This window comes from Oreochromis niloticus, linkage group LG22, assembly GCF_001858045.2.
Source record: "Oreochromis niloticus isolate F11D_XX linkage group LG22, O_niloticus_UMD_NMBU, whole genome shotgun sequence".
Taxonomy (NCBI): Eukaryota; Metazoa; Chordata; class Actinopteri; order Cichliformes; family Cichlidae; genus Oreochromis; species Oreochromis niloticus.
In genome coordinates, this window is record NC_031985.2 from 32,642,446 (window position 1) to 32,657,477 (window position 15,032).

The following is a 15,032-nucleotide window of genomic DNA, read 5'->3' on the forward strand; positions in this document are numbered from 1 at the left end:
ATTGAAGTCCTGGCTGGATTCTGAATTTAAATAGTTTATGGGAATTTCTGCGCATGTCGACTGCAATAGATTTGCAATTTCTGAAACCAGATCAAAGTTAAACAGACCCGTGTCTTTGAAGCAAACATTTCAAGTTCATTGCAGACAGTAGAAGTAATTTCGGTGATACCACGGGCTCCAGCTAATGTTTTCACTTGTGTTAATGTAGCCCAACATACCAAACACTCAAGTCTGGATGTGAAAAGTGTTATGTGGACGAATGTAGGTTAATTAAAATACAGATAGTATGAAGTGTAATCATATCAGCTCTTAAACCTTATTGATTGTACTTTTTCATGCTGTATTTTGAAAATATGACTTTGGTTTATTTGCTTTGGGTTCCCACTTCTGTGCTTTTCTAACCAGCCCTGGCTCATTTCACCCATTCCTCCTTGTTTATTTAGTTTGTGTGCTCTCCTCAACATTGTTAAGCTACCTGAGCAGCTTTAGTTATTTTTTTATGCTCCTTTCGTCACCCCAGTTTTCCATGTTTCTAAAATGTGTAGTCTCACTACTAAGTCCTGGACTAAAGTTTTCTTTTATTGGAACAGTCTTCCCAAAAACATCTGCATTTGGATCCTCTTTGTCCAAAACATCTAAGAATCAGGAAATCAAGTACCGAGGTAGCAAAAGATGAGCAGCTGTCTATATAGCTGTCTGTTGGCAAACCACTCAAAAAGGTTTTCTACCTTTCCCTAAAACTCAATTTTTCAACATATAGAATTTAATATAGAATAGAACCCCTAACTTGGGGATAGTCTATATCTGCTAAATTAAAAACATCTTCAACATGGAGAACAACAACAGATACAAAACACATGAGCCAAAACATTAAGCCCACCTAACACACTCCTCTCCGGTCTTTAAGTCTGACGTCATTAATTGTTTCTGGGCCCAAAGTCAAACGAACACTGCGACATCACTGAGAGTTACAAACTGTCTAAATTCTTTCATCTGTAATAAAATGATCAGTGTTGCTGCTCTACCAGGTATAACATTTAAGTCCAACATCCAGGCATCCATGAAAACAGAATTTATGATTTTTAACAGAGTTAGAAGTTAGCAGGAAGTTAGCTCGCTGGTTTCCATCTATGACAGTTCATGTTCTGACTGAGGGAGTACTGAAAAATTAAAACGTACAGCTCTGCTATCAATTCAGACATAAATGACACAGTAAACTAAACAGCAGTGATGTTTGTAGGGTTACTGAAGTTGGACTAGCTGGTATATAATGATGTGCTACGTGGTGGCTAGCTACAGAGCTGTGGTTAGCATAATAAAAACATAGTGAAGCTGGAGGATGAACACCAACTTTTTTCTACTCGATAAAAGTTAACTTGAGGGTTCACGATGTTTAGGGACAAATGCAGTTGCATGGCACGATGCTGTAAAGGGACCGTGATCACTTAACAGCTGGATAAGCACTCTGTATGGTGGTATCATGAAACAATGTTAGCGACAGGCACAATCAGATCACTGCCAACCATTCTCGCTTGTGTTTTATCCACATACTATACTCACATTTTGAAAAACTACAAATGGGAACTTTTCAAATTAAATCTCAAGAAGGACGTATGCTAATACTCTTTAATGGACCGCAGACTAAGAGCTTTGGCAAAGTGTCTGATTTCACAATTCACTCATTTAATTTCACAATTATATTCCCACATACTAATATATCACTTCACAGTGTCAGAGTAGCAAGTGCTCAGCCATAAGCGTCCCCATCTGCTAATGCGGGCAAAAAATGTTGCCTACTGGCCAGAAGGCCTCCAGATGAAGGGTCCAGATGTGCTCTAACACTGATCTAACTGATGTCAACAAACAACAACAGCTGAAGGAATGCTGACAAAATCTGTTTGACCGTGATTATGGCCACGACTGTAGGGGATTATTAGCTGCAACTGGTAGAGTGCATTTCATAGCATTTACCAACTATGTCTATGGTCTTTGTAGCTCTGCTCAGTTCAAGCCAGTTCCTCTAAAGAGGCTTTTATAGTACATGTAACCACTGAAAGGATATAATGCTCCAACAGATGCCCAGCTTGCTGTTGATCTGACAGCCTTGGGCGTGCTGTCGCTCCTCCTCCAGCTGTTTGGGGTTACTGAAGCGAACGCTTTCTTGGTCCGGCTGTGGCAGACTCTCAAAGTCAAACTTGTCCACCTGGATGGCCATCCTGGAACAGGAAATGGGAGAAGCACTTAGATGTACATTGGTTCTTATGTAATTTTTGACTCGCCAAAAGGAAATTCTAACGGTTTATGACTCTGGAAATGACCCTTACATAACTGTCATTTGAAACTTTGAAACTAAGTTAAAAAAGCATGAATGACACGGATTTATACTGAGTTAAAATTGCTCACAGCTGATATTTGAGCTACTGTTAAGCTTTGGACATGTCCAAATATTAAAAGTTAAATATAAAACATCAAAAATATAAAACGTCAATATTTAGCAGGTTCCTGAGAGAATTTATTATTGCATTTTTTATACATATATTTGTATACAACAAAACTATTGAGAGACCTCAGTGTTAGCAGAGTACAGTAACAGTATGAGAAATCTTCTGACCAGTATTCATCTTTCAGTGTGTGCGTTAAACAAATATGCAGGACTGCCTTCATTCATTCGCACAACACCACTAAAATTAGAAACATCCTGTCTGAGAATGATGCTGAAAAGCTAATTCACACAGTTGTTCTAAGCTGGACTATTGTAATCAGTTATTATCAGGTTGTTCTAAAAGCTCCCTGGAAAGCCTTCAGTGAGATTACTGACCGGGACTAAAAACAGAGACCATATTTCCATGAGAGGTGGAAAGAGAAGAACTGCAGTAAAGCATGTGGCCATTACACAAGTTTTATGAAAAGTGACACAAAAATCAGAATTTCCAAATCCAAACTTGCCATGAAATGCATACGCACACTGAACGTGTTGTGTTTTTGTAGAAAACTCTAAAAACGCACTGTGAAAATAACAATGCCAGAATCAAGCAATGATGAGCTGGATCTGATGTTTCTAAACAAGAAAAGGAAGCAACAGGGATTCTGCGTTAATCCACTTCTCACGAGAAGGCAGGAGCAGGGAGAATTTCATAGTTTGACCCAGGAGTTGAAGCTGTATCACGGTTGCTTTAATATGTATTTCAGGATGTCAGTGGGGCAGTTTGAGCTCTTGTTAGCAGATGTGGGACCAGATCTGAGGAGGCCATGAAATCATTTGGGGAAGCGAAATTTTAGCTGTATGTCTGAGATAAAATCATACTATTTTAGTATTTGTATGTCACTGTATACTGCGTTTTGAACTACAAGTGCACTGCTTGCCAAACGGAGCAGTATACCAGTGTGAACCAGTGTGGCTACATTAAGAATAGGTGAGTCAAAAAATATATTTAACACACAAAATATATGCATGTATTTTACGTGTCTGGTGTGTAAAGGCCTGAAGTCAGGAGTGGGAGAGAAATATGCAAGGCTGGTGCAGGACTGGTATGGTAAATGGATGGAATGGACTGGTTCTTATGTTGCTCTTTTCTACTCTACCTGAAGCGCTTTATGCAACATTCACTCATTCATACAAGCACTTTTTTTCTACGCATAGGTGCATTTTATCTAACATTCACACACACATGCATGTAGTGAAGGAGGAGGTTCAGAGCATTGGTGTGACAGAGGAGGATAAGGAGCAGTGAGATGACAGCAGATGATTCGATGTTGTGGCCCCTAGAGGGAACAGCTGAAAGAAACACACAGAAAGAGAAAGAAGAAGAGCAGGACTGTAACTGAGCAGAGACGACTTCAATTCAAGTCCATGGAGTAACTAAAAAACAAGCTATGACACACTAGAACTACGGATTGATGTGTTCAGGGTCAATGATACATTTCTTAGATATAGTTCATACTGTAACTCGCTGCAACTACATTGAAACATTTAAAATTGTGATTAGGATATAACTACTACAAAAGAGATGGAAGTTCTACTATTCCAGAGTATGTAATCACCACAAAAACTAATCTGATGACAAAAAACTAAACATAAAAAGCTTAAACCACTTCCTGTTGACACAAAATATAAAGAAATGTCACTTATAAGAGCAAAAAAAGGTCACAAAATACAAAAAGCCCTTCAAAGTAACACTTCAGGGTTCAGTATCCAATATTAACTATATATTTCATGAACTTACAGGACACATTTGCTCATTATCCCTAAACACATCTCAGTGGAAAACCTTACATACACCTCAGCATGATGGCAGCCAATGCAACCTGCCTTTGTGTGGTTTGGCCAGTGTTGAATTATTTATCTAGTCTGAGCAAACACCCTCAGGTGCAAGTTTCCTCGTCTATACTGTGGGTGTTTCTAAGTTATTTATTAACAAAAGTCAGGCTCATCTTTGCCTGAGGTTGCCTCAAATGTCACATCCAGGATTCAGACTGTTCTTGGAACAAACTAGACACAGACCCTTCCTGCATGTGTGCAACAAATAAAAAAGAAGAAGAAGAAGAAGAAGAAAATGACCCACAAGACCACTTGTAATCACCTCTACATTATTCAGGACTTCTATTCAAAGAGGACTGGATCCATTGGATCCATTCTTTCTCTGCCTGCATAAATTTCTGTAGAATTCAGAGTGAATTACGATTATCCTAGCACACCGATACTAACACACACAGGGGATCTTTATAAGGCAGGCGAAAACAATCGCAATGAAGGGCTTTGAAACCTAGCATTAGGCTTACACCAGCTATGAGGCTGCATTGCATTTTCTCTAACTTGTGATTCGTCCTCAGAAAACCATGTAGATAGATAAAAAAAATTTAAAAGGGATTTTTTATGCTAATTTTCCAGTTCATTTTTAGTAGCACTGTACGATTAAATTCAAAAGAATCCTTCTTTACATTATGCTTCATTCAACAAGTATATTATACTTGGTCACATTCACGGTCTTAGAAAAACTATTTGACCTCACTTCCTTCCTTTATGCTAATCTTAGCATAAAGGAGCTTAGATAGCCCTCAAAGACATATGGTTTGAATCGAACATGAGTGGGGGCTTACGTGCTCACAGCCAGACCCTGTTTGCCTAAGGCCTCAGTCATACAAACCTAGAGACTGGTTGGTGACTGCCTGGCAACCAGTGGTCGCTAGGGAAAAATGAACATTGCCTGACTGATAATGAGTGGTCATTGACAGTCATGTGAGCCAAGACACCAATCAGCGGCTCCCTGGTAACCATTCAGTGCTGCAACAAAAAGCTCATTGCAGTTGTTTTGGTCACAAGCAGCTTGCCACAGGCACCTATAGTTTGTATGGGAGGCACTCTTCAGCAAACAATTTCATCCAGTGACAACCAGCAACCACTTGCCAACAGGTCATGGAATACTCAGTGACATCATGCAGAGACATTTTGGTTGTTTAGAGCAGTTTAAGGCCAGAGATTCTGGCTCAGAGGAATTACTTCTACACACGTCAGCCTAAAAATGTGTCCTTGTTTAAAATGAAGCCAAAATTATAACCGTATATGACAGAAAATATGAAAAAGAATAACAAGCGTCTTTTGAGGAGCTTGTTACTTGTCTTTAAGATCTATTAATTAACAACAAATGGAATGCCACATATGTGAAGGAGTCCCACTTGCTTGCCATCATCCATTGAGCAAGCACAGCTAAAAGAAATCCAATCAGCAGCTAGCAGCTACAAACACACGTGTTTCTGTCAAGTGCTGATAGAGACATGACTACATTTTTGTGGATGATGTTCCTCATCTGCTAGATGTTGTAATATGCAAATGTTTGGTTACATTTGAGCTATAATAACTCTGTCATGTGAAAAATTGGTAGTGTTAGACTTCTTGCCTGCAGCCACTTATTGCAACTTTTACCACGATACAATTCAATGCATTTTAAAGGGTTTTATGCATGCAGCCAGTGAAACTAGGTAATCCTTTGGCTTATTACAAAACTATTAAATTCCTTTTGCAATCTAAGACACGGGCATAATGCAGCAAGGAAAAAATAAGTCTACAGCAGCACTTAACAGCAGACAAGAAATGTGTTAGGCCTGTCTTACTGGTGTCATGATGATGTTTTGCTTCAATGTAAAACTGTGAGGCAGACGCCAACAGACTCTACTTCACATAAAAAGTTCAGAACAAAAATAAAATCATTAGCAGTCTTTCTTCCTGCTTTTATGAATCCTATCACTCTCTACTCTGAGAAATTAAACAATATGACTTTTAGTTCTCCAGTGAACTGCAAATTATCCAAACATCCATCAGGTAGCATGGAGGCTAACTTAAACTTCCTGCTTACCCTCATCCGATCATAGCAGATAGCTGTCCCTCCCTGAGCCTGGTTCTGATGGTTTTTCTTCCTGTTAAATGGGAGTTTTTCCTTCCCACTGTCACCAAGTGCTAGTTCATGTGGGGCCATCTGATTGTTGTGGTTTTAATATAAAGTAATAGAAAATACCTTGAGACAACGGTTGCTGTGATTTGAATGAACTTGCAAAAAAAGTTTTGATAAAAGTCGTGTCTCCCTCCCAGTTTGTTTCTAAGCCTTAAGGTTGAACCACTGCTTTGACGGGAATCAACATAAAAAGTATAGTAACGTCGAGGTCACCTTTGCTTTGCTTTTTTATTCCGAGTGACAAGAAATCCCCAATGGTGCCCTTTATCAACTGATAGGTTCACCTCTGGATTCTGGTTCATAGAGCACAGTGTCTGTGTCCTGTGAACCAGTTTCTTGTGTTGTCCTTCACTATATAATCATCACCGACAACTCAAATGATAACTTATTAAGCCTCCAGTTTAGTGCACCCCAACCCCCCTTACTTTACTGTTCCCGGTCAAAATTGACTGGTCTTCTTTAACAGCTCTTAAATTAGCATAACAAACATTTTTCATCACCAAATTCAGTTCAGTGGGTTGTTCAGGGGAACACCACAGAGGTCGATTAAAACACTCAAAATTCAATGAAAGAGGTGATCATCACTTTTATATGTTCAAGTGCATAGTGTGGAAGACATCATAAGGCCCTGAGGCAATCAGATATAAAACACAATATTTATGAGTGTTTTAAGTTGTAAATCTGGGAGATTTGACCTGATCACAACAGTAGAATTTTATTTTTACTGAACCTTTGGGGATAAATATAGCATGAAGCATTGCTTCACAACAACAAAGCTAAGCTATATGAACAAAAATCTGCCCAAAAACAAGTCTAACGAGAGCACTGAAAGAGCACAGCTACCCCCAAAGGGCAAGCGCTATAGTCATAAGGCATTGTACTAAAAAAATAAAAAGTGTGTTGTAAAGCTCCTTCCATGCCCTTTCATATGATGATTTCTTTTTTTCAAGGTCAACTTTGACCTTGGGAGCTAAGAATGAGGGTAAAGGTCAAATGCTTAGCCAACCTAGGTACTCACGTCTCCCAAGGTATTGAGTAGCCAGTATATTACTGTGAAGACATTACAGTTAATACAATATTTTACTGATGTTCACATTTGGTGTGACCTTAAGCTCAACCTGATTTTTACCAAAATTAAATCAGCTCAAGCCGGTATTGGTCTCTACCGTGTGTGTTTCTGGGTGTGTCCAGAAACACACACACGCATCAAATTAAGGTGGAGGAGAAAAAGCAATGCAATTATTATTCCACAGCCTTTACAACAAAGCACAACACAAATTAAATAACAATTATGACTTCAAAACCAAGACAATAAGGAAAGCTGCTCTTTGCTGCACCACAAATACACCCGCCTTTGAAGATTAGTGGCACTAGGCTTATGTCACTGACTGAAGTCCCACCTTCAAATGGGCACTGTGTTTTATTTAGTCATCTTCAAAAGCGCACATGACACACTAAGTCTATAAATACTGTGTAGCACAATGAAAATGGTTGATAAATTGGAGGGCGCAGACTGGCAGAGTCTGGGACTGGTTTTCTTCATGTAATTACCAAGAGACAGACGGTCACATTCAAATCTACACTTCAAATGGTAATACGGAAAGAAATGCATTTTAAGGGAAAAACAAAATAAACGTTTAGCAATTACAACAGTGAAGAAAGTGTGGTTTTCATATTTATCACGTCCACTAACGTCTGCTGCACTTCTCCTGCAAAACTCGGGTTAAAAAGGGCATTTTTCAAACATTCCTTGTTTGTCCTTCAACATTTGTAATTTTTGTCGAGTGGCAGTCATGACAACACTTGTCTCATGCAGTGGGTAACATTTGGTCACTGCAGATATAATCATGTTTATATGACTACAAACCAAGAAGAAGCAGCAGGTTTTCTTCAGTCTTTTGCTATATGTGCTGAACTTTCACTGCTATTGCCTGTTCTTATTGTCCTTATCTTCAACGTATGCTGCAAGGATGTTTGTTAATTGCCCCTTGGGGATAAATAGTCTTCTGATTCTGAAACAAACTGAAACAACTGCTTAAATGCTTTCAATACACGTCTTTGTATTATAACCATTAAAACTCTGTAGGATTTGCATTACCAACATTACATATCTCAGATTATCAGACTGTATTCATCATCTAATTAAACACCAGAACAAACTGATTTCCAGTGCTCTGTGGAGCTTCCAGTTTGAATGGTAAATGGTAAATGGACTGGTTCTTATATAGCGCTTTTCTACTTTTCTGAGCACTAAAAGCGCTTTACACAATTTGTGCATTCACCCATTCGCACAAGCACATTTTCTTAGTGCTTTCTAACATTCACACACACATTCATACTCCGATGGATGCATCGGAGAGCAATTGGCTACAGCCACCCCAAAGCTTACAGCCCCTGGTATTCCCAGGCGGTCTCCCATCCAAGTACTAACTAAGCCCAACCCTGCTTAGCTTCCGAGATCAGACGAGATCGGGCGCGCTCAGGGTGGTATGGCTCATAAAGTCACAAAAATTCTCAAATCACTTACTTCTGACTTGGTTTTAATAAAGAATTTTAAAAAAAAAAATTAAAACTCTATAGAGCACAGCTTCAGTTATGGCTAAATTTTCAGTAACACTTTAAACATGTAAAACAAAAGTGAATGAAAGTTCTTTTAGCGATGCCACTAATCATTCTCACGGCTTGGACACCAAATATTGCCATTATGTCAAAGCTGCTGGCATCTCACTACTGACTAATTACAGGAAAAAAGATACTAACAAATATCAAATCAGGTATTGCTTTATCATTTAAAGAGTCACGTGGTTTTTAATATTGATCAGGTTTAATTTTTTATAATAGTATGTAAAATACAGACTGCACATTAGACGTATATATAATAGTCAAAATAGAGGGGAATAAATATCAAAACAATATCCTCCTTTCAGTTTAACTTTTTGTCCACTAGAGAGGACATAGTGAATAAGCTTGGTCTCAGGAGGATATTATTTAGATTTAAAACAGTATTATAAAGCATATAAGACAATGAATAACCTGCTCAAATACATTTTAAAACTGGGTTAACTGCATTCTGGATAATCCTCCTGAAATCCAGGGCCACTGCACAGCAATTAAATGTGGAGCCAAGGAAACATCCACCACCTAACCAGACCCAAAACGGTGTTTTCTTAAGGCAGGAGAGCATTAACAAAGAAAGCTCTCCTACTCCCACCCCTACCATCTTCTTCCAGTGATTTGATTGTGGAGTCTTTCAAAGATTACACCATATCTAGAGATTAATCTAGCCTATTACAAAGCTTTTAATAACAAACTGCGTGCTGAGCTGTGGCCACCGTGGAACATCTCTACTCCTAATTCCCAGTCCATTTCACCTCCCTGCTCCCCTCCTTCAATAACAGACAGCTTGGCCTTTATTTCCCAAGGCTGAAAAACGTGGAGATGTGAGATTAGATGGATGTATGGGCTGATTTCACCCACATTCCTATGTGTCAAAGGGTGAGCTGTGAATTGGGCACTCAAACAAATGTTCAAAGGCCGTGTGCTTATGGAAGCCAGAGCCACAGAAATAAGCAATGACATGAATACAGTCCACGACAAACACCTGCAAATACAGAGGTCTATTCTTTTGCTATCATGTGTCTGGGAGCAGGCCTTTGGCACTGGTATTTTTATAAGGTGCAAATATTTTTTGTTTGTTTTCTAGCCTGCATCTATTCAGTATTATGATGACTAACAATGAGCTTGACTCCCAGTGACAGCAGAGGCAAGGCAGAGGTGTATCACAGCATGTTTAAAGCACAGAACATAAGGGTACAGTCATGTTCTGTGCTATTTTTTGTGGCTTCGCTGAGCAGTCCGGGTTTAAACAGACCCTACTGATTACACTTTATCTTCATGTTGCTGTGCTTAAACTGACTGTAATAAAACAAATAACCAATTTTGTCAAAGAAATCTGCATCTGATAAAAGGAATTCATAAAAGCAGGTACTAGTGTCATACGCTGTATTTGTAAAAAGGAAAAAAATGGCGCAGTACCAGTGTGTATTTTAGTCCAGAAAGTTTTTCATCCTTTTGCTAGAGCAGGGATGAAAGGTTGGGAACACAAAGGACAGGGCTGAGGAAGCTGACGCTGGGATTTGAGTTCAGTCCTCCACATGGTGTTGGTTTTAAGGTTAGTCAAAGACTGCAGCTTCTGTCCTGATAACTAGCTTGTTCGTCTGTAAACACGAGCTCTCGAGGAAACTGGCTGATGGATGATATAAATCAGATATCGATCAGTCTCTGCCGGGCTGACCGATATCAGATATTTATGGACACCTCAGTACTGATTCAAAGAGTTTATCAACTGGGTTAGGAGACCTTCCTAGCATAGAACCAGACTAAAAACAGATCACCCACTGCTAAATAAAGTTTTTAACAAATAAATGATCATGTTTGCTAATGATTGGTCTTTTATGTTGTATCATTAATTTGTGTTATGATGAAAAAGAAGCCGTGAAGCTTTAATTTTGGTGAGTAAAATTCTGATACTTTACTCTCTGCTTGGTGGCCATGAAGTTTATGTACAGCCTTCTAACCAAGCTGGTAAATGAGGCCTCCAGCATTCCATCCATATAATGTCTCAGTTACACTACAATAAAAATGGGATGCAAACATTGCAATGCAAACATATGTGACCAACTGCAAATTGTTGCTGCAACATAGTGCAGCAGCGGTGCACTCTCAACCTCTAAGCAACCACCTTCAATCATGAGCTGATTGCAGAGGCCGCCTGGTGGGAAGCAACTTGTCTCCAAACAATTACTGTCCCACTCAGACTGACTGCAATCAGTCTCAGACAGCTTGTAAATAATGCCTCCTAATTAGTCAATGCAGAGATTTTGCCAACACACTGCAATCAGTCTCAGTCAACATGCGCCAAGAAGCACAACTTGTCTGCAACAGGCAACTAAATTCAGCTGATTGCCAACTGGTTGCATTTGTTTGCAGTCCTGCAGCAACTATGACACGATATGTGTTGGAAGATTCTGTCTTACATCTCTGAGATTCTTGATCTCTGAGACTGAATGTAAGTAGTTAATGTTAATTTCAGTATAAACGACAACCGACCGACCGACAGATGCGCTGTTGTTTTATTTTCAGAAATAAATATGAGCAGTAGTTTCAGCATTATTCTTATTTGAGCAGCAAACGGCAAAAGCAATTTCACAACCCTTGGAAGATGCTGTGCAAAAAAACCCCCAAGAAACAAAAACAAGATTCACTCACAAAAGCATCGGCCGGATTAAATTTTTCATGCAGAGAGCTACAGCTATTCCATAAATGTACATGTGTGCTGTGTTAGACATGAAAAAGCTCTAAACGCAAACAGGCCTTGTTTTACTAAATACCATCTTGTCCACTGGGTGTGACTTCTAACACTTTATTCCTAATTATCACCATCCTGCAATAAGCTGTGTCAGTGAAGCCCTTTTTAATGGCAGTAATGACACCAGCTTAGGATGAGACGGTCACAGAAAAATGACCTTTTCCTAATTAAATGCTGTGTTGCCTCAGACCAAATGTAGACGATAATCACATTAAAGCATATGGGACTGCTTTCATCTGACCAATGTGAAGAAACGAATCATTTCAGCTGTAAGCTCTGCGAACGCACGCCTCTCTGCTTCAAACACCTCAGCGATGCAAGAGATTCAAGTCTTCAAAAACAAACACTACCAACAGATTAAACTTTAAAAAATGATTGCAATGACAGCAGTGGCGATGCTGAAGCTTCATAAAATTTTCTGTAATTGCTTCCCGTTAGCAACTATTGCATTGGTATTAAAGCTATTTAGCTTGTTTGCTGGAGATATTTTATGTAGTTCTTGTGGTCGCAGCGCTATGCATGCATGTCCTCTCAAGTGACAGGCTGTGATCCTGCTGTGAGGAGTGTGTAGAGAAAAGCAAATCATTTGCAATCGACAATTTCTCCCGAGCCTTTTTGCATATTTTTTTAACAGTTCGCGGTTGTGTTCTGTCACTGGGGAGAAGCAGAGAGCGACGAGTGCACCGAGAGCAAGTGTGTGTGTATGTTTTCACTAAGAGGGTTATTTTTAGCTCACGTGCAAAAGCTTAAGAGTGAGATCCACAGAGGCCTGTGCAGAGGCAGGCGAGAGCAACAGTCTATTTTTAGACTGCGGCTGACTCTTTGTAACCCTTTGTTTGCAGCAGCTGCAGAGGCGGTGATGCTCCATCCATTAGCGTCTCGTTCGATATATGCTGAGCTCCAGCAAAGAGGAATCCTTACAGCCAATTACTGGATGTGGATAGGTAGTGAAGAATGCCTCTGTGCAGACAATCTCCTAATGCGCTGGCTGTCATTAAAAGTGAGGATTCGTGTGCTATTACAGGGCTTGACAGTGTTTTCTATTTCTGTTTCAGCTGTTAAACGCCAGCAGCTTTTTTGGGAGGCTGGGTGAAGGCATTTTGCCATTATTAGACAGTGCAGTGAAGAGAGGCAGCAGGGCATGTGAGTGCAAAGAAGGGAATGACGTGCAATTTAATCCCTCAGTTGGAGTTGAACCAAGGATGCTGCAGTTTGCAAATAATAATACATTACAAGTGTTACTGTAAGAGAACTGGATAATCCCTTGAGGGCGCAGGGCTTAAATGTCACATCAAGGTTAATTAAGTTACTGGAGAAGAAACCGTATGCGAGTCATATAACCGCCATGTCTGTCTGCATGAATAGCAGAACACGTTTTAATAACCAAATAAAAGATGAAAAATGACTGTGAAACAACTACGAGAGGCTGATAGATGGAGTGGTTCTAGCAGCGCTGTATATAAGAACATGTAAAAAGAGATCTGAGTGTTCCAACAGCTTAAGCATCCACAGACAGCAACAGAGCTAAAACGCCCCCTAGGGAACGCATCGTTTCAAGAAAATGTGAGAGGAGGAAAAAAAAAAAATCTCTGTAGACGATGACAAAAACCAAAAAAAGACCACAGGTTGTGGAGCAGATATACATGTCAGTGGTCACATGTTCTTATGCCCTGTCCTCAGCAGATATAAGGTGCTTTTAATAGATGTGATACATGATGAGTATGTGTATTTTCTAAATGCTTTTCTAAAAAAGAAAAGAAAACATCATGATATAAAAACTCTGAGCTGGGACTGCTGGGGATGGGATAACTGACTGCAGATGTATTATGTGCTCTACTGCCATAAAAGTAGCACAAGAAGGGGGAAAGGTGGTCACCATGGAAACAAGCTTTGTTTGAAAAAGCTCATGCAATGAGGCGTGTCTGCCCTTGTGTGCACCGATCCAGCAGAGCCAAAAGGCACAGCGAATGGGGAGGAGACGGCAAGAAATGAGAAAGTGCTGCAGTGAGTGCGAGCGCCACACGATCGACTACAGCTATTACGGAGCTGGCTCAGCACTGATAATGGTGGACGGCAGTGGGAACTAGTTAGCGCCAGGAGGTTGATGCCGTAATAAGATGTAAACCCCCCAAAGGCCTATTTAAATCTCCAAGGAGACGCAGCTGTCTGCTGATGCAGAGTGGGTGTTGGAAGGTCCGAGAGCAACCTGCTGCTGGCAAGGAAAAAGACACCAGATGACTTTCAAGGCTCGGAGCACGCAAACTACTGAGCCCTCAGAAATTATGTTGATTTTAAAAATAGCCACTGACTGATGTGAATACGACTCTCCCATAAGACAACAATAACAAAACCTAACAACATGACTGTATACTGATTGTGGATAATGTCCAGAGCTGAGCAGTACAAAAACTGAGGCGTTTTATGAGGAGGAAATATTAAACAACATTTTTCTGCAGATGATTTTTCTGTGCAATTTCAAAAATAAGTCCTTCTAACCAAAATTAGTGTGGAGCCAGGAGAAATTTTTGATTTCTTAAAATTAAATACAAACAAAATCTAAATTAGCACTAGAGGAACGGGTTGAGGCAAGTGTGTGTGTGTGTGTGTGTTTAACTTGAGTTTACTGAAATCAGCATGGTGCCTCACAGCAAGAAGGTCCTGAGTTTAATTCCACCATCAGGCCACGGTCTTTCGGTGTGGAGTTTGCATGTTCCCCCCATGTTTGTGAGGGATCCCTCTGGGTACTCTGGCTTCCACCCACAGTCCAAAGACATGCAGTTAGTGTGGATAGGTTAACTGGAAAGTCTGATTTGCCCATAGGTGTGAATGGTTTTCTGTCTCTGTGTTAGCCCTGCAACAGACTGGCAACCTGTCCACAGTGTACCCCGCCTCTCGCCCTAAGACAGCTGGGATAGGCTCCAGCCCCCCTGAAAAGGATAAGTGTTAGAGAATGGACGGATGGATGAAGTCCCAAGGCTGCTCTTAAAATAATTAAATAAATACATAAATAAAAACCGTAATAATCTTAAATGTAGCTGGTTTCCCTTCAAGTCCATCTCCTTTTGCAATTCTGCACTGCTGTAACCACTTGCACTTTAATGTCCACCAGTTTGTTAAACATGAAACGTGAAAGACTAGTGAGTAAAGAGAAAACTCAAGATTACACTTGATTGTTTCCTTGAATGTCCTCTTTCAGACACACTATCAGGGCAGATTAC

General features: G+C 40.0%; 1 protein-coding gene and 1 pseudogene across 2 annotated transcripts in view; both read right to left on the reverse strand.

Annotated features, from left to right (window-relative positions):
* Nucleotides 1-15,032, reverse strand: part of trappc9 (trafficking protein particle complex subunit 9) — a 224,892-nt gene that overhangs the window by 74,752 nt on the left and 135,108 nt on the right. For both annotated transcript variants that reach the window (XM_025902130.1, XM_025902129.1), the window contains one exon: nucleotides 2,063-2,216. In XM_025902130.1, the coding sequence (XP_025757915.1) occupies nucleotides 2,063-2,216 (154 nt within the window). The remainder of the gene's footprint in view (nucleotides 1-2,062; nucleotides 2,217-15,032) is intronic.
* LOC112843639 (uncharacterized) lies at nucleotides 8,829-8,948 on the reverse strand (annotated as a pseudogene).